Genomic DNA, 14957 nt, shown 5'->3' with positions numbered 1-14957 from the left:
TCATGCCATGGCCTTGTCGACCTTGCCCCACTGGGGAGCCTATCGATCGATCCTAGCGCGTCGTCGTGTGGTCTCGCTGCTTCAGCGCTCAGCGCTCGTCCGCTGTGCCGGGCGGGCCTCCTGTCGAGGCTCGGCAACGCAATACATACCTCTACCTCAGCAACACTGCCTTGACTCCGAGCTAGCAACTGCTCATACATGTCTCACCGGATGGTATCAAGAGACCTCCCGCAAACCGCTCCTCGTGACGCTCGCCGCCCTCTCTACCGCAGCGAGACATGAGGACGACGGCTATCGTGCTTGCTTGTGCGGCCTCGTACGTGGTAGCGAGCCTGTCCGACGACCACACTCGCTTTCAACATCATGTCAAGCGCGACGGAGGCCATCGTGAGCATGCCAAACGCGCTGGCACTGTTTCAGTCAAGTTGACGCATGTCGTACGACCTATTGGCAGCCGCGGGTCCGTTTGCGATCATCGAATGAACATCAATGAGCTGATCGATCGATCAGCGTTCGGCGCTCTCTCGCGACCCGTGCTGCTGATGCGGCCGGCGTACACATCAGCTCGCACAGGTGGTCGTTCTTCACTGCCGATATCACAACCGGCTCCGGCGCGTCTGCTCAGACATTCAGCGTCGTTGTAGATTCCGGCAGCGCGCTACTCTTGCTCGGCATCAACCCCGCAAAGGCTTATCGACCCGGTCACAGTGCCGTGGTCGGACTCGCGCATTACACGGCCTCATATGGCGATGGATCGGTGTCCTCGACCGGCATCATGACGCTCGACAATACAGAGCTCGTGCCCGGTATGGGCGTACGAGCTCATTTTGGTGCAGCTAGTGTCGCCAGCTCCAAATCGCTTTGGGCTGCCACTCGCGCCGATGGCATCTTGGTGAGTCGTCCCAATTTCAGCCTGTACATCGCTAATGTTCATTTCAGGGTCTGGCACCCTCGTCGATGCTTCAGCTACAGCTTGGCAAGGGATGGGTCACCTATCCTGATGAGCTTGTCAAGAACAAGATCATCGACGCCAACATCGTTACCGTTCTGCTGTGGCGCGCTGCTGCTGCCAACCAAGTCTCCGGAGAAGTCATCTTTGGGGGCTACGACAAATCGCATAATTTTGGCAGGCCGGTGAAAGCATACGCTCGAGCAGACACAGACTGATGGCATCCCTGCAGCTACGTCTTCTCACCTCGCGTCGACATTGGCGGATACCCGTACTGGGGCGTACACATCGGCATACCAAGTCTGCTCGTCTCGCATTCCAGTATTTCAGGCGCCATTGCGCACGTCGGTATGTTGCTGATAAGTCAGGATGTCCATTGATGCTCAACGGGATTTCTCGGTTGAAAGACACCGGCACGACGCTATGCTATCTCGAGACGTCTGCATTCAGGGCATGGGCTCGAACTGTCAAGGGCGCCGTCATCGATGAAAAACTTGGTATGATCTCTGTTCCCAAGGGCGCACAGGTGCCTGTCCTGCACTTCCAAGTGAGTCGAATGGCTGGAAGTCGGTCGACACATAGCTGATCTTACCCCCATGTCAGATCGCCGGGCATACGTTTGCACTTGGCTCGGAAGCCCAGCTCCTACCCGAATACGAGCTCGTCGGACTTGGCCTTGACCGCAACCGTGATTGGTCGATTTGGTCAGACGGCGGATCGACTTCTGAAGGCAGCTACACCCTGGGTGCCCGCTTCATCGAACAGTTGTGCGTTGCCAGGCTTCATCTGAAGTATACAGATGTCGACTGACTCTGCCACAGCTCGGTCGTCTTTGATCGCGTCTATGACCGCATTGGCTTCGCTTACAAGGAGAGTTCATAGTGCGCATCATCAGGCTGCATGCAACTTGATGTCGGTGCAACCTTGCGTCCTTACATCATGGTTGCATGACTTGTGCGCATGTGAATGTGTGCATTGCCCGCAAGCACCATCGGAAGCGATGCGAACAGTATGATTAGATATCAGGACGAATCAAAGCTTCTTCTGCGCAAGCCCGATCTGGCCTCCGTCCCAGTCGAAGACAAGATAGAGCTGTAGCTCCATCTCAGCTCAAAGCATTGGGTGGTGGAAGCAACTGACAGCCTCGAGTGCTTTCATGCCCAATACGATTGAGCCTGAACCCCCTTGTCCATTTGCCCAAATACTGTTTGTTACGTGTCAACCAGGAGATTATAGCACTCGCACCCACGCACGAATACTTGAAGTCTTTCGAGTAGCCTAGCAAGTCCCTCTCCATTTCGGGTATGACCTGTAGGGCGCCCGGAATGACGACGCTACCATTAACGAGCTGGCCAGGCGTCAACCGTCCATCGCAAAAAGCGTGTAGAACCCACTTTGATGGTCAGATCGGGTACGACTGCGTTGAGTGGCATCTTAACCGAGCCAGATGTGGCATCATCGACTGCACCGGGGATGGAGCCAATGAAGCGCTGATAGGCCGCATCGGGTATATAGGCAAGCGATGTACCCGTGTCTCTGTATGCCACCCTGAGCTTGCTGTGTCTAAAAGAAGCCGTCACCTACACGAGAGCAGGACCGTCTGCAGAATCGAGAGCGAGGCCCAGCTGAGGTATCGCGATATTCAGGCCCCAATAGGGGTTCGATGCAATGTCTTGACGGGCGGACCAGATGAGCGGCGCCGAGAGAGCAGTTGTGTCATAGCCTCCAAAGATCATCTTGCCCGTCAATTCGTTTTGGCTCGTAGAGCGACGCAAATCAATTGCCATCAATCCTTTTGGGATGAGATGGGCATCCTTGAGCCCTGCGATGTAAGACTGAAATGTGTCATTCTTGAGTGCAATCGAGAGCAGTTCGTGAGGAGCAAGAGCGAAGATGCCGTCCTGCGCAAGTCTGAGCGCAGCTGTGCACCACGAAGGGCAGACTTGCCATTGTCTCGACTTCTTGCTCAAAAGTGGTCGACCTTGTCGCATCGACTACGGCAAACCCAGAAAGTAGGTTGAGCTGTGGTGATATCTGACTCCAGTCGCGAGCCATCGAGCCTGTTTTGCATCAAGATCAAGATCAAGATCGGATTGGCTGATCCAAGATGGGCTGACCGGCCACGCTGACTGTTCCGTCGCCGAAATTCTCCACAAAGTCGTGCAAGCCCGTCTTTGCTGCGGGCGAGGGCTTGTAGACGTTCTTTGCATTGGCGCCAATGAACGTGACCGGACTGTGGGCGATCATTCAAGTATCACAAACGATGGGTAATATGAAGCGACGCACGATCCAGAATCAACCACGAGCGACCAGGTCTGAGGAGAGCCGCCCTGATTCGTACCGGTCGTCTATCCAGCCTCGTCAGTCTGAGCGCAGGTGGGCAAACGTTGGGATACCATTTGAATTGAGTAGTACGAAAAGTCAGTGCTTTGCAAAGGCGCTGAGATGGTGGACATGGTCGTGCTGAACATAGCAAGGCGATTCGCTCTGTGCTCTTGTCTAGCTTGTCACATGCATGAGCCCGTGTCAGAGGTGCAAGTTGTTGCCTCGAGGCGCACCTCTGAGCGAGCGTGAGGGGATCGAAATGCTTTTGCAGGGGTATGTCGAGCACGCCTGAGCGATGCTGCAGCGCTTTGTGGTGCTCAGCATGTCGGTTCAGCCGGCCATACACCGGTAAGAAGCAGCTCGCAATCGTCAGGCTGCCGATGAGAGTGAGCTTGGCCATGGCGAGCAAGGGTACTGTTGGCGCGGAGGTAGATAGGGCAAAGTGGTTGCTGAGATTCGATGAGACATTTGCACCGCCAGGTACCAAACAAGAAGAGCGTCGCAGAGGAGGGGAATGGAGTGCAATGCGCAAAGGCGCGCCAGGATAAGAACAATCAATTACGTCATAGTCGAACACTCGTCGACTCTTTTGCTACGCGCGCCGTGATTGGAGTACACCAGCCGAGACGATGGACCGCCACGAGTCAGGCGAACCTGGTGACATCAAGCTTGCGCGAGCTATCGGAGTCAAGGATGTAGATGACGTGCCTGGCGAGTCTGCGCAACTAGCAGCGCTGGCCCAGGTGGCAGACCAATCTCATCCGACTGCGCCCACCGCCCCCAAGCAGGACATTTCACAGCATGCAGATTCTGACGGACTAGCGGCGCCTATCAAGACCTCCATAGAAGGCATCAATGCCAAACGAGCATCGCAAGACCACGAGCATGTCGACCTGGCCGAGAAGCGAGCGCAAGAGGGCAAGGATGAGAAAGATGTCATCGCTGCCAAGACGGATCCCGTCGAGGATCTGGGCTGGGAACCTGACGTCGATGCTCCGGCTCCGCTTGTACAAGGTTTGCTGGCTTCGACTGTAGGATCTTGGCGCTCAAGACTCTCGCAGGCGTCAGCAATGACCAGCTCTGGATCTTGCTTCGTCGTTTCAACAAGCAGTGTGTTGGCTCCATTGTACACCTCGACCGGTGCTGACAGAAGTACTAGGATGTACCACGTCAAGGCGCTCGAGGCACCCCCCATGCAAGGCCTTGACCTCAATATCGCAGACGAGGAGGAGTTCTCGCCTGACAAGCTACGCGCGACCATCGAGCGTCTCTACATGACCGTCGTATGTCCCTCAACTCGGACTTGCATCCATCATCTCACGCAAGATCTCAGATTGTTGGAATGACAGCCTTTGCAAAACAGATCGCAAGGTTGCGCTCGTGGCAAGAGCCGAGGAGGACGACTGCGTTCGCCGTAGCCTACACCTTTGCCTGGATCTTCGGAAAGCTTGGACCTCTCTTTGTATGTCTGTTGCTGCTCCTCATCGTCCATCCACCAGCGCGTGTATACCTGTTCCCGCCAGCACCTCTGGCTCTCATTGACGCATCTACCGGCAAACGCAAGCAGACAGCCTCTGGCGAACTTGGCTCAAAAGACTCGCTGACTGGCGCGAGCGAAGAATTCAAAGGCGAAGCGGTCGAGCAAGAAGCCTCGAATTTCGTCAACTCGTTTGCTGCTATTGCCGTTGGATCTGCCGTGGGCAAAGGCGCGGCCTCGCAGGAAGATCATGTCGCAGAGATGGATGACACGTCCAGTACCTCTTCAAAGTCTCCGAAAGCGAAGCCAGACACTTTGCCAGACATTACCGATGTGACTGCCGCAACAGATGCAAAGAAGATTGCGCAAGGCGACAAAGTCTCGAAGAAGAGCGATAAGACGAAAGAACCCGTGCAAGAAGCTATGTGGACCAAGATGCGACCCATCATGCACGCTATCGGTGATATTGCAGACGGCTGGGAGCGATTTGCAAAGTATGTCTCTTCCACCTTGCCGCAGTACGTACTGACGTCGAGCAGCGCTCTTTCGCCGACCAAACCGTTCCCTCAGCATACCGCCAGGCTCAAATTTGCAGCCGCTCTTCTGCCGATTCTAGTCGTGAGCTTCCTGCTGACCTCGGCTCTCGCTGTACGAATGGCCACTTTCGGCATCGGCTTTGCCTTCTTCGGCCAGCCCGCCATCGACCGTGGTGTGCACGAACTCAATGAGCGCGTGCCAGACTGGCCCAAGTATCTCGAGCTCCGTCACTCGCTGCTCAAGGGCGTACCTACCAATGCTCAATTGACACTCACCCTGCTACGCGTCGCCGAGCGTAACAGAGCACCTTTGCCACCCCCTCCTGGCACTGCCGGCGGTGTGCCACCACCTGCGCCAGTCGTCGATGAGAAAGGCGCAGTACTCGATCACGATTCGCCAGAAGGCAAGGAGAAGACCGAGCAAGATAAGAAAGCAGACGCAAAACCCAAGAAGCAATCCAAGCTCGTCAGCTTTATCAAGTCTAGCACGCGAGCGGGTGTCGGCGCTGCCCTCGGTGCAGATCGCGTCAAGGCTACTGTAGGCTCGGAAAGCTCGAAGAGGAGGATCGGTGTCTTGTTCAGCTCGATGGACGAGCCCGTCGACGGGCCATCCTATTACCAAGCACGTCTGCATGGCAAGCGCGGCCATCTCAATGTACAGACAACCTCTACACCACCTTGCATCGCATTCTACAACACGTTTACGCTTGGCGCAGAAGCCATCTGGACCTTGCCCATCGCAGATATCCAGGAGCTCAAGAAAGTCGGAGGTCTTGGCTGGAAGAGCAAGCTCGTAGTGTCTTATGCACTCAATCTCGACATTGTCGATGGTCTAGCCATCATCGATAAGCAAGGCAACTCGAAGCTACTGACCGCTATCAAGCGACGAGACGAGTGCTTCAATCGATTGCTTTCTCTCGCCAACCACCAATGGGAGAGCTGGTAGAGAAGGCATTTGTCTATCTTGTGCGCGCACGCGCCAGCATCTCACGATGGACTTTCTCTCAGGCATGTTCATACATCTATATGCATCTAGATTATAGCAACAGCTTTTCGAAGACTTGTCGCACGATGGTGAGATCGGACATGCTAGTTGCCCAATTTGAGACTGCCAATCTGATTGCCGGAGTGCCTCTCCAGTTTGTCTTTGTCAGGTAGAGCTTTCGGGTGGCATTGATGTCGTCGGTGAAGTTGCCGCTACCCTCTTTGCCTCTGTACCGAGGATTTGTGCAGGTGCGTGCAGGCGCGAAGAGCACGATGATGTACATGTCCTGATCGCTATTGATGAGGTAAAGCTCTTTAGCGAAATCGGATCGGATCATATGGGCAACTGCTGCGGCGAAGCCGCACTGGCGTTCGACGAGCTCGCTGTATCCAAGCACACCCAGAGAGGTCAAGGAGGCAAAAAGCGGCAGAGCACGACAGCGCCGACTGTTCTCGAGGCCAAGATTGAGAGGCGACGGCAGTTTGGCAGACAATGCTCTGGCCACCATAAGTGTCTCATCCTCATCTATCGGGTGGCAAGTCATGTGCATATCATCTAGATACGCCGCCGGTCCGGAAGCGCAGAGATCGAGCAGGATGCGCTTAGATCGGGTGAAGAACACGCCACAGTCGTAAGGCACGTTGAACTGCTTGTGTGCATCTGTCGTGATAGAGTCTGCATCGCTGAACCCGCGAAGATGATGCTTGAAGAGAGGATGGAGCAAAGCTAGATAGCCGAACGCTGCATCAACGTGGAACCAAGCTCCGTACATTTGGCATAGTTCGGATAAGCCCGACAAGTCTGTGAACGCGCCAGTATTGACCTCGCCGGCCGAGGCTACGACGATGCTTCCTCTTCGACGTTCGACATTCTCTCTCAGCCTGGTCTCGAGTTTGGCGCGATCGAAATCAGCCGGTGTGCCGTCTTTTGTGAGATCGTGACAGTTTCGTCGACCTATACCGAGCACGCCTGCCGCTTTGAGTACAGACACATGCGCGCCAGCACAGAATACATCGACATCGACACCCCCGAGGCCGTCAAGTGATACATCCCAGTCTGACTCACCCTCGCTCGCTCTGACGCGTCGAATGACCGTGTTGCGTCCGCAGCCCAGTCCGAGGATATTAGCCGATGTTGCGCCCGTTGTGAGGATGCCTTGGTAGACGTCAGGCGGCAGTCCGACCATCTGAAGCACATAGCGCAGCGCCAGATCCTCTACATAGGTGGCAATGCTCGCGCCTGGCAGATTGACTGCGGCATTGGTGTCGAGCAAGGTGGTGAGAAAGTCGGCGAGCTGAGCTGCATCCGTCGTTCCACCGGTGACAAAGCCAAAATAGCGCGGTCCAGCTTGACCTTGAGCGAGTGCAGGTACAATACTTCCGAGCAAGCAGTCCAACGTTTCCGAGAGAGGCTCAGGCCCAATTGGGACATTGCGTAGCAAGCCAGAGAGTGCCCGGTCAAGTTCGTCTCGATGCGGTATAGTGGGCAGAGAGGCGAGCTCACAGTGTCTGCGCTTGGCAAAGGCTGCTATGCGATCTATGGCGTCATTGTAGGCTGATGTCATCGACTGTGGAGGCTCGTGAGGGGCCTGCTGGCTTGCTTGCTCGACAGACTTTAACGTTTCGCGTCGGAAATCGCCAGTCGACGACGACAGCGCCAGGCCGACGATAAGCTCGCTTGTGCCTGGACGACAGAGGCTGAGTTCGTCGAGCGTGCTGATGCTTGATGAAGACTGACGACAGCGCTCCAGGGATGGGCTCGGACGGTCAGGTCGGCAAGAGAGGCCGCAAACGACCTCGGGCTAGCCGTGAAGGTGATGGCGGTCGGGAGGAGGAAGAGCGCAAGGAACAGGAGCAGCGCAAGCTCAAGCTGGAGCGACTGATCACCGCACTCGAAGATTCACTCCTCTGCGGCAAGTCACTGGCTGCTGCACAGCTGTACTTTTGCCATGTCTGACGTGCTGGCCGTCGTAGGCGTGTGCCAAGGCAGCTACATTGACGCAGTGTCGCTCATGCCATGTCTGCACACCTTCTGCGGCGCTTGTCTCAAGCCATGGCTGCTCGGGTGAGTCAAATACGCTCTGCGCTCCGCTATGGCGCCGATAGTCCAGTCGAGCAGACATGCTACCTGTCCTCAATGCCGCATCGATGTCTCCCATGCCACCGAGTCTCGCATGGCAGACCAGCTCACCGAGGCACTCATCGAGTATGATCCTACCAAAGCTCGCCCGACCGGCGAGCGAGATCAAGCCAAAGCCATCTACAAGCGTGGCGAACGAGTGAGCCAGCTTTGTACTTGCGAGGCGCTGAACGCTGGTTGATGCTTGTCTGACCGACAGATCTTTGCCACGATGGCGCGAGATGAAGACGATGAGTCAGACATGGATGAAGACCTCGTCTTGTGAGCTCACTCTGCCAAACATGCGCAGCACGCTCACGAGACGATCACACAGCCCTTGCCCTTGCTGTGCTCCGGGCAATACGAATCGCTCAGGCTACACCTGTGCACGACCGATTCCCAATCCTCGCCAGCTCCTGCCCTATCAGCGTCGCTATTATCATGGCGATCCCATTCCGGATCATCTCACCTGTGCAGGCAAGCGCGAGCACGGTCTTCGCTTCCTTTCTTGCTGACAATCGCGAGAAGGCTGCGGAGATCATTTTCCTGATCGTGACGACCAGGAAACGAATGACCGTTGGCGTTGCACCATCTGCAAGGAGACCTGGTGTGGCGCATACCAAGACTGTCCCGCTGCTTACGAGCAACCACGTCGTCTCGATGACATGACAGGTGGGTCGATCAACCCACCGGACCGTAGCGAGCTCACTGTACGACCGTGCAGCTGATCCACTGCCTTCCTCCTATGGCGTACCAGAGTTCACGCCCGCTTCCACGCGCATTCTCAATCCTTATGAGGCCAGTCTACTTCGCAACTATTGCGCCGAACAATTTGCCGGCTCGCGCGACTTGTACACGCCCCTCTTGTACAAGATCCTCAACGTGCACCGAGATCGCGGAAAGGAAGGTCTCGGCCTCAGTGACGCTCTGCAGCGTGATTACAATCTCCCGCCCATCATGACGGTCGACAAAGTCGTCTGCGAACCTTGCCGTCGCATCTTGCTGGACGACTGTCTCTTCGACTGGTGGATCGTCGAACGTATCCGCTTTCTTCCTGGTCAGTCTGAGCGCTTTCCTTTGAGATGTCTCAGTCTAACGAGACAAGGGCAGCCGGCGAGCTAGCTCGACCTGATTGCACAGAGGGTCGCTTCTGCACGCGTCAGTGGGTCAACTATGGCGAGGACACCACGGCCAGGGACGCTCACAATCGAGAGTTCAATCACATCTGGCGAGAGACACCAGCGAGCGAGGTTGCCAATGCTGCATCTGGTTCGAAGAATGCCAATGACTTCACCTCGACCGCAACAGGCCCGTCTACGATTCCCGAACCCTCATCAGAACCCAGCGCTCATGCCTCAACCGAGGCAGAGACGACGAAGCCCGCTGCCGACACCGAGACAATTGCGACTCGATCCGCTCGCTCATCGCTCGACGCTCAGCCGAGATCACGCCGATTGACACGCAGCAATGCGTTCGTTGTCTCACCTTCGCCAGAGCCCTGACTGGCACCTTAACACTCCAAGCGGATGTCATGCTACCTCGTTGTTGTTCCCATCAAAGCAAATGTGAGTGCGTGTTCAGTCAGCATGTCGGGTGAAGATCAAGTTCCGCGTTCTATGCAGTACAGTTACAAGACTAGGTATCTTGCGTAAAAGATGCGATTGCGAGTAAAAGATTCTCGTCGAACGTCATTACGGCTGATCTACGGGTTGCGACGGATGAGGGCTTTCGAGCTCTCTCGGCTCGTTTTGGGTAGTCGTACACATGTGTATCAACGGAACGCTGGCGACTTTGCGGGTGCGCCAGAGGGTGACGGGAAGAGCGAAGGTGTACCGAACAGAAGCTGCTGCTGCTGTTGCTGCTGCTGCTGCTGCTGCTGCTGGCTGCCGGGTGCGCCTACATTGCGATTCGCGCCAGATCCAGGCTGACCGGGTCGAGATGCGCCAATGGGACTGCTAGCTGCAGGCGCAGAGCTACCGACGGCCAAGCTTGAGCTGCCCGCGCGTATGTGTGAGCCGACGGCAGCATCGATGGGCGAGCCAGCAAATTCGGCAGGACGCATTTGACGGTTGGGCAAGCCGGCCACGCCGCCGTACATCGAGGCTAGATTGTTGAAGTCTGCAAGCGTAGCCGAATTATAGCCTGGATTGTTGAATGCATCGAGTGTAGCCGAGCTCTGGCCTGCCAGAGGATCTGGCGTACGTGCACCGATTGGCGTAGCAAGCAAGCGGGTATTGTAGGGTGCCTGCTGCTGTTGCTGCTGTTGCTGCAGCTGAGCGAGGGAGTTGAGCTGATTGGCCTGCTGTAGCAAAAGCTGTTGCTGCTGCTGCGCCAATGACAGCTGACCGGCCGGTGTGGGCAAGAACATGTACTGTTGTCCGTATGGGGCCGGCTGGCCATACATCTGAGCGACCTGGAAGTAGGGATCGCCATAGCCGATGCCTAGTGCGCCATAGGGGGCAGGGAAGATGTGCTGAGGTCTGTGCGAGGCCGATCGTGATAAGCTTCGGAATCACGACCAGCCAGACGAAAGCACTCACCTGAGCTTCGGCTTCTGGTCTCCCAGAACAGGGCGACCGCCGGGGCCGGTAACATTGGCTGCTGTGAAGCCCTTTTGACCTGCGTTGACCTCGTATTCGACCTCCTCGCCCTGTGCATCGAAGTCAGCGCAGTAGGACCTAACTCTCAACATGCAACGTACTTCTGCCAAGGATTTGAAGCCGCCCTTGCCGTGAATGGCCGTATAGTGGACAAAGACTGTTGAGAACGAGCTAGAGAATCAGCTGAGCACCAAAGGCAGCTCAAAGCCGCGCACCCTCTTGACCGCCAAGCTCCTCGGGACGAGAGTCATTGATGAAGCCAAAGCCTTTCTGTGTGTTGAAGAACTTGCAGACGCCAACACGCTTGGGTATGCTCGATCGAGAAGAAGGCGTAGCGAAGGATGCGCCCGGGTTCGGTTCGTCATCGAGGGAGAAGACGGCAGGACGTCCGGCAGAGCTTGTTGTGGCTTGATGACTTTGTTGACCGGTCGTTGCGGTGACAGGCGAAGGCAAGCCGCTGCGCAGCGACAGCCGCTGGGAGCCAGGGGCTGACGCAGAAGAGCTCGTAGCGCCAACGAGGCCTGCTGGCATGTACGGCAGTGTATTGCCTCCGGACATGATCCGTTTGTTGTGGCTGATGATCTATCCTCTAAAACGGCCTTGTGCTTAGGTCGACAGACTGCAATCACTTCGCGGTCAGAGAGGTGCTAGCCAGCTATGCATAGACTGATGCCTGTCGTCGCTGACAGAACAGATACTGGGTACAGATTGTCTGCGATCGGATCGGATGCTGACGGGCGGTCGATTGCTGCTATTTGGACCTGTCGCTACTTGCGATTACGGCTTGAAAAAGTCTGCTTGGGCTGCTGAGATACTCTTGCACTTAACACAGATGCTTGCGCGATCTAAGGAGCGTCGTGTACTGCCCAAAGATGCTTCCTCGCTGTACTTTCGAAGAGGAATGACAGATGGCCTCGACAAATTCGCGCGCTTCGAGGCGGGCAGGCGTTGTGCAGTCGCGCAGGAGCGAGCTGTGCCCAATGCGTGTCGCCTTGATCTGACGTGTCAGACCGAGGCTTGAGGAGCCTCAACTTCTGTACAGAGCCACGATCGCCGCCGGAAGCCTGACAACAAGCAAGAGGGCGAATTGATCTCGACGACCCGGCGCAGACTTGCCGCGGCAAGGAAGGTTACCGGTCGCAGAGGCGCCGAGGACGAAGTTGTCTTCGGCGCCTGAGCTAAGCTCCGGGTTTTCGCACGTAAGGAGCTGCAGTAGCTGCCAGCAAGCAAGCGATTTGTAATTTAACCTCTGAATCCGTGCCTGATGCTATGTAGGCTGACGCGCTCAGCCGCCGCTGCGTCTGACATGCTTGCCGGATCTAGATCCTGATGAGCTTACGAGGAGTGGAAACGAAAAATCGGAAGCTCTTGTCTGAGCTGCGTACTTCTACAGTCGCCGCGTCGACTTTAGAGTTTGCCCTTAGCTAAGACTGTCCAGCGCTGACAACGCGCTCCCCGCTGGGAGACAGCGCGAACAAACGGATCGGCGAATTTCTACCGGACTTGTGACCATGGAACGATGAGAAATCGGACATGGCGGGATGATTGTTGCCACTGTCTATGCTTGCTAGTGCAAACGGGCGAGTGGTTTGCCCATGTCCACCCGAGGAAGAGGCCGTGCTATTTCGGACAAGGGTCGCATTCGGCGTGGGGGCACCTGTGATCGGTCGGCGAAGATCACCGTCAGGGAACGCAGGAGGCCGCGCATTTCAGACCGCGGCGAGGCCCATGGCCATCCGAGCGGCGTTTGCGGCTGCCGACTCCACTGCTGAGAGCTGGCGACGGTTGCATCGCTGGTCACAACTCTGGCTAGGCTGAGACTTTTTGCTGCTCTCTGGCTTCCTTTGCTTCTGCCTTTGATGGCCTGGACCCCATCAGCTTGGAGCCAACGCGGATGTTATCAGAGCCGCTTCGAATAGCATCTGCAAAATCGCTAGACATGCCCATCGACAGCTCGAGCGACGGGAGCCTGTCGCCTAGCTTCTCCTTCAAAGCATCACGACATTCGCGCAGAGAGCGAAAGTCGGCATTCTCTGGGCTGCCGGGCGGCGCGTTGGAATTGTCGTATGCACCAATGGTCATCAATCCCTGAAGCTCGAGATGAGGACAGTGGTCGAGGACATGCAGGGCGAGATGGGCGAGCTCGCCGTCGGCATTCCTGTCGGCCAGAATTGGCAAACCCGACTTGCTTTCCTCACCGGACGTGTTGACTTGCAGATAGACTGCAAGCTTGCGATCGTCGCTCTCTCCTGACAAGGCTCGTTCGAAGAGATCAGCCTTCTTGACGCTGTCGAGCGTTTCCACGGCAGCGAGATTGGGTATTGCTTGGATAAGCGTGTCAGCTTCGAAAGGGGCAGAAAGGCACGGTCGCCATACCAGCGAGGACCTTGCACTTGTTGCTCTGTAGTGATCCGATGAATCGCCAACGGATGCTCGCAGGCAACTGCAACTCGACCATAAGCGTGTTGCAAAGCACTATGCAACCGTCGCACTGACTATGCTGGCCTTGTCGACGAGTTCCTGGACGTAGTTCTCGCCGAAATGGAGATGTGACGTCTTTTCGTGTAATGCTAAGATATCGCTGGGCGGCTTGAGCTTTGAGACCACGACCAGTCTCGGCTGTGTGCACGTGATCGTGAGCATGGAGGCTTACGCCTGATCGAGCAAGTCAGGCTCGCCTCTTGGGTGCGTTGTGCAGATGAGCAAGCTTGCGCGATCTCACGTTTGACGGCATCGAGATTCTCTGCTAGCTCGGTCGCTCGTTCGGTCGCGTACGTCACTTTGGCCGCGGTCGTCATTCTCCTGGATGGATCGAAGGCAGTGCGGATCAGTCGCATCAGTCGGTCGTCCCAGCCGTCGATCGAACTTTGAAGCGTCGAAAGCTCGAAAGTCGCGACCTCGCTGGGCTTGTTAGTCATCAGGCGCTATCACTTTAAACCTCGACGTGGGGCCCGTCCTTCCCTCCCCTCGGACCATACAACAGTCAGCATAGCGTGGACGACCAAGTCCATAAGCGGCCGCCTTGCGTTCACGATCATCTGTACGCTGGCATTGGCAGCACTCTGGCGACGCTCGCTCTCGAGCACTCTCACATCGCCCTCGGCCATTGTCTTTGCACATTCTCGATCGAGCATGGGAGACCTACCTCAACAGCAAGTCAAGATCAGAGTCAGGCCATCTGCTGAGCGAGGACACGCCGACCATGGCTGGCTCAAGACGTTTCACACCTTTAGCTTTGCGAGCTACTACGATCCCAAGTTCACGAGCTTCGGCCCTCTCCGGGTCATCAACGAGGACAGAGTGGCTGCGGGCGAAGGGTTTCCTGCCCACTCACACTCCGAGGCGGAGATTTATTCCTATATCGTCAGTGGCGAGCTGCAACACAAGGATAGCATGGGCAACGAAGAAGTCATGGTCAAGGGTGACGTCCAGATGACTTCGGCAGGCACGGGCATCAGGCATAGCGAGTACAACTACGGCGGCAAGCAGGCCTGTCATTTCCTGCAGATCTGGGCAACCCCCAACAAGTCTCGCTTGTCACCCCATTACTACACGCGACACTTCCCAGACAGCGAGAAGCAGGATAGATGGTGTCAGATCGTAGGACCGAGCAGTGACGAGGGCGTCGTCGAAGCGCGCGAGGCCAAGGGACCTACGCCCATCCATGCTGATCTGGCCACCTATGTCTCCATCCTCTCACCGGGCCAATCGCTCGACTTTAAGCTACGACGAGAAGCCAGGCGCGGCTACGTGCACTATATAAGCACGCAATACACGTCCGATGCGCCAACAAAGGGCTCTCTGACGCTCTCCAGTGACGCAAGCAAGGCGAGCCTAAAGGAAGGCGACGGCGCCTTTCTCGAATGCCTCCAGGGTCAAACAGTCACTGTACAGAACAGCGCTCACGAACCGGCTGAAATACTCTTTTGGGAGATCTTCGCTTGACCATCTGCCTGTTGATAAAATT

General features: G+C 56.3%; 10 protein-coding genes across 10 annotated transcripts; 5 read left to right on the top strand and 5 right to left on the bottom strand.

Moving 5' to 3' along the window:
- Positions 1 to 278: 278 nt before the first annotated feature.
- Positions 279 to 1831, top strand: L969DRAFT_92849 (uncharacterized protein; the record flags this gene model as incomplete). Its single annotated transcript, XM_014714720.1, has 7 exons — positions 279 to 460; positions 511 to 892; positions 940 to 1130; positions 1182 to 1297; positions 1357 to 1496; positions 1553 to 1716; positions 1771 to 1831. The coding sequence occupies 7 exons, from the start codon at positions 279 to 281 to the stop codon at positions 1829 to 1831; spliced, it is 1236 nt and encodes a 411-aa protein (XP_014570206.1).
- A 150-nt stretch (positions 1832 to 1981) lies between these two features.
- L969DRAFT_92848 (uncharacterized protein) lies at positions 1982 to 3405 on the bottom strand (the record flags this gene model as incomplete). Its single annotated transcript, XM_014714719.1, has 9 exons — positions 1982 to 2041; positions 2090 to 2153; positions 2203 to 2297; positions 2344 to 2485; positions 2534 to 2850; positions 2897 to 3009; positions 3067 to 3182; positions 3236 to 3297; positions 3346 to 3405. The coding sequence occupies 9 exons, from the start codon at positions 3403 to 3405 to the stop codon at positions 1982 to 1984; spliced, it is 1029 nt and encodes a 342-aa protein (XP_014570205.1).
- A 498-nt stretch (positions 3406 to 3903) lies between these two features.
- Positions 3904 to 6233, top strand: L969DRAFT_45461 (uncharacterized protein; the record flags this gene model as incomplete). The annotated part of the gene is made up of 5 exons (XM_014714718.1): positions 3904 to 4281; positions 4326 to 4384; positions 4434 to 4557; positions 4608 to 5245; positions 5291 to 6233. 5 exons carry the CDS (start codon positions 3904 to 3906, stop codon positions 6231 to 6233), a joined length of 2142 nt encoding a protein of 713 aa, XP_014570204.1.
- Positions 6234 to 6324: 91 nt separating this feature from the next.
- On the bottom strand, positions 6325 to 7881 carry L969DRAFT_101813 (uncharacterized protein; the record flags this gene model as incomplete). The annotated part of the gene is made up of 1 exon (XM_014714717.1): positions 6325 to 7881. The coding sequence occupies exon 1, from the start codon at positions 7834 to 7836 to the stop codon at positions 6325 to 6327; it is 1512 nt and encodes a 503-aa protein (XP_014570203.1). The 5' UTR covers positions 7837 to 7881.
- Positions 7882 to 8024: 143 nt separating this feature from the next.
- Positions 8025 to 9892, top strand: L969DRAFT_92845 (uncharacterized protein; the record flags this gene model as incomplete). Its single annotated transcript, XM_014714716.1, has 8 exons — positions 8025 to 8184; positions 8246 to 8336; positions 8391 to 8550; positions 8611 to 8672; positions 8725 to 8861; positions 8919 to 9062; positions 9115 to 9447; positions 9501 to 9892. 8 exons carry the CDS (start codon positions 8025 to 8027, stop codon positions 9890 to 9892), a joined length of 1479 nt encoding a protein of 492 aa, XP_014570202.1.
- Positions 9893 to 10161: 269 nt separating this feature from the next.
- On the bottom strand, positions 10162 to 11548 carry L969DRAFT_81432 (uncharacterized protein; the record flags this gene model as incomplete). The annotated part of the gene is made up of 4 exons (XM_014714715.1): positions 10162 to 10870; positions 10931 to 11040; positions 11092 to 11147; positions 11206 to 11548. The coding sequence occupies 4 exons, from the start codon at positions 11546 to 11548 to the stop codon at positions 10162 to 10164; spliced, it is 1218 nt and encodes a 405-aa protein (XP_014570201.1).
- A 169-nt stretch (positions 11549 to 11717) lies between these two features.
- Positions 11718 to 12011, top strand: L969DRAFT_92843 (uncharacterized protein; the record flags this gene model as incomplete). Its single annotated transcript, XM_014714714.1, has 1 exon — positions 11718 to 12011. One exon carries the CDS (start codon positions 11718 to 11720, stop codon positions 12009 to 12011), a length of 294 nt encoding a protein of 97 aa, XP_014570200.1.
- A 6-nt stretch (positions 12012 to 12017) lies between these two features.
- Positions 12018 to 12698, bottom strand: L969DRAFT_45197 (uncharacterized protein; the record flags this gene model as incomplete). The annotated part of the gene is made up of 2 exons (XM_014714713.1): positions 12018 to 12206; positions 12594 to 12698. 2 exons carry the CDS (start codon positions 12696 to 12698, stop codon positions 12018 to 12020), a joined length of 294 nt encoding a protein of 97 aa, XP_014570199.1.
- On the bottom strand, positions 12533 to 13712 carry L969DRAFT_85420 (uncharacterized protein). Its single transcript, XM_014714712.1, has 3 exons — positions 13487 to 13712; positions 13367 to 13433; positions 12533 to 13314 (listed from the first exon to the last, which is right to left on the bottom strand). Exons 1-3 carry the CDS (start codon positions 13631 to 13633, stop codon positions 12800 to 12802), a joined length of 729 nt encoding a protein of 242 aa, XP_014570198.1. The 5' UTR covers positions 13634 to 13712; the 3' UTR covers positions 12533 to 12799.
- A 410-nt stretch (positions 13713 to 14122) lies between these two features.
- Positions 14123 to 14935, top strand: L969DRAFT_15639 (uncharacterized protein; the record flags this gene model as incomplete). The annotated part of the gene is made up of 1 exon (XM_014714232.1): positions 14123 to 14935. One exon carries the CDS (start codon positions 14123 to 14125, stop codon positions 14933 to 14935), a length of 813 nt encoding a protein of 270 aa, XP_014569718.1.
- Positions 14936 to 14957: the final 22 nt, after the last annotated feature.

This window comes from Mixia osmundae (genome assembly GCF_000708205.1).
Source record: "Mixia osmundae IAM 14324 unplaced genomic scaffold scaffold_2, whole genome shotgun sequence".
In the NCBI taxonomy this organism is placed as follows: Eukaryota; Fungi; Basidiomycota; class Mixiomycetes; order Mixiales; family Mixiaceae; genus Mixia; species Mixia osmundae.
This window is presented reverse-complemented; position numbering and strand designations above follow the sequence as displayed.

What these genes read in the sequence shown, in the direction of transcription:
- L969DRAFT_85420 (XM_014714712.1), bottom strand. Translation starts at nt 13,633, where the DNA reads ATGCTCACGATCACGTGCACACAGCCGAGACTGGTCGTGGTCTCAAAG. An exon ending in TCGTCGACAAGGCCAGCATA is followed by an intron (nt 13,434 to 13,486) that starts GTCAGTGCGACG and finishes GTCGAGTTGCAG; the next exon opens with TTGCCTGCGAGCATCCGTTG. An exon ending in CAAGTGCAAGGTCCTCGCTG is followed by an intron (nt 13,315 to 13,366) that starts GTATGGCGACCG and finishes CGCTTATCCAAG; the next exon opens with CAATACCCAATCTCGCTGCC.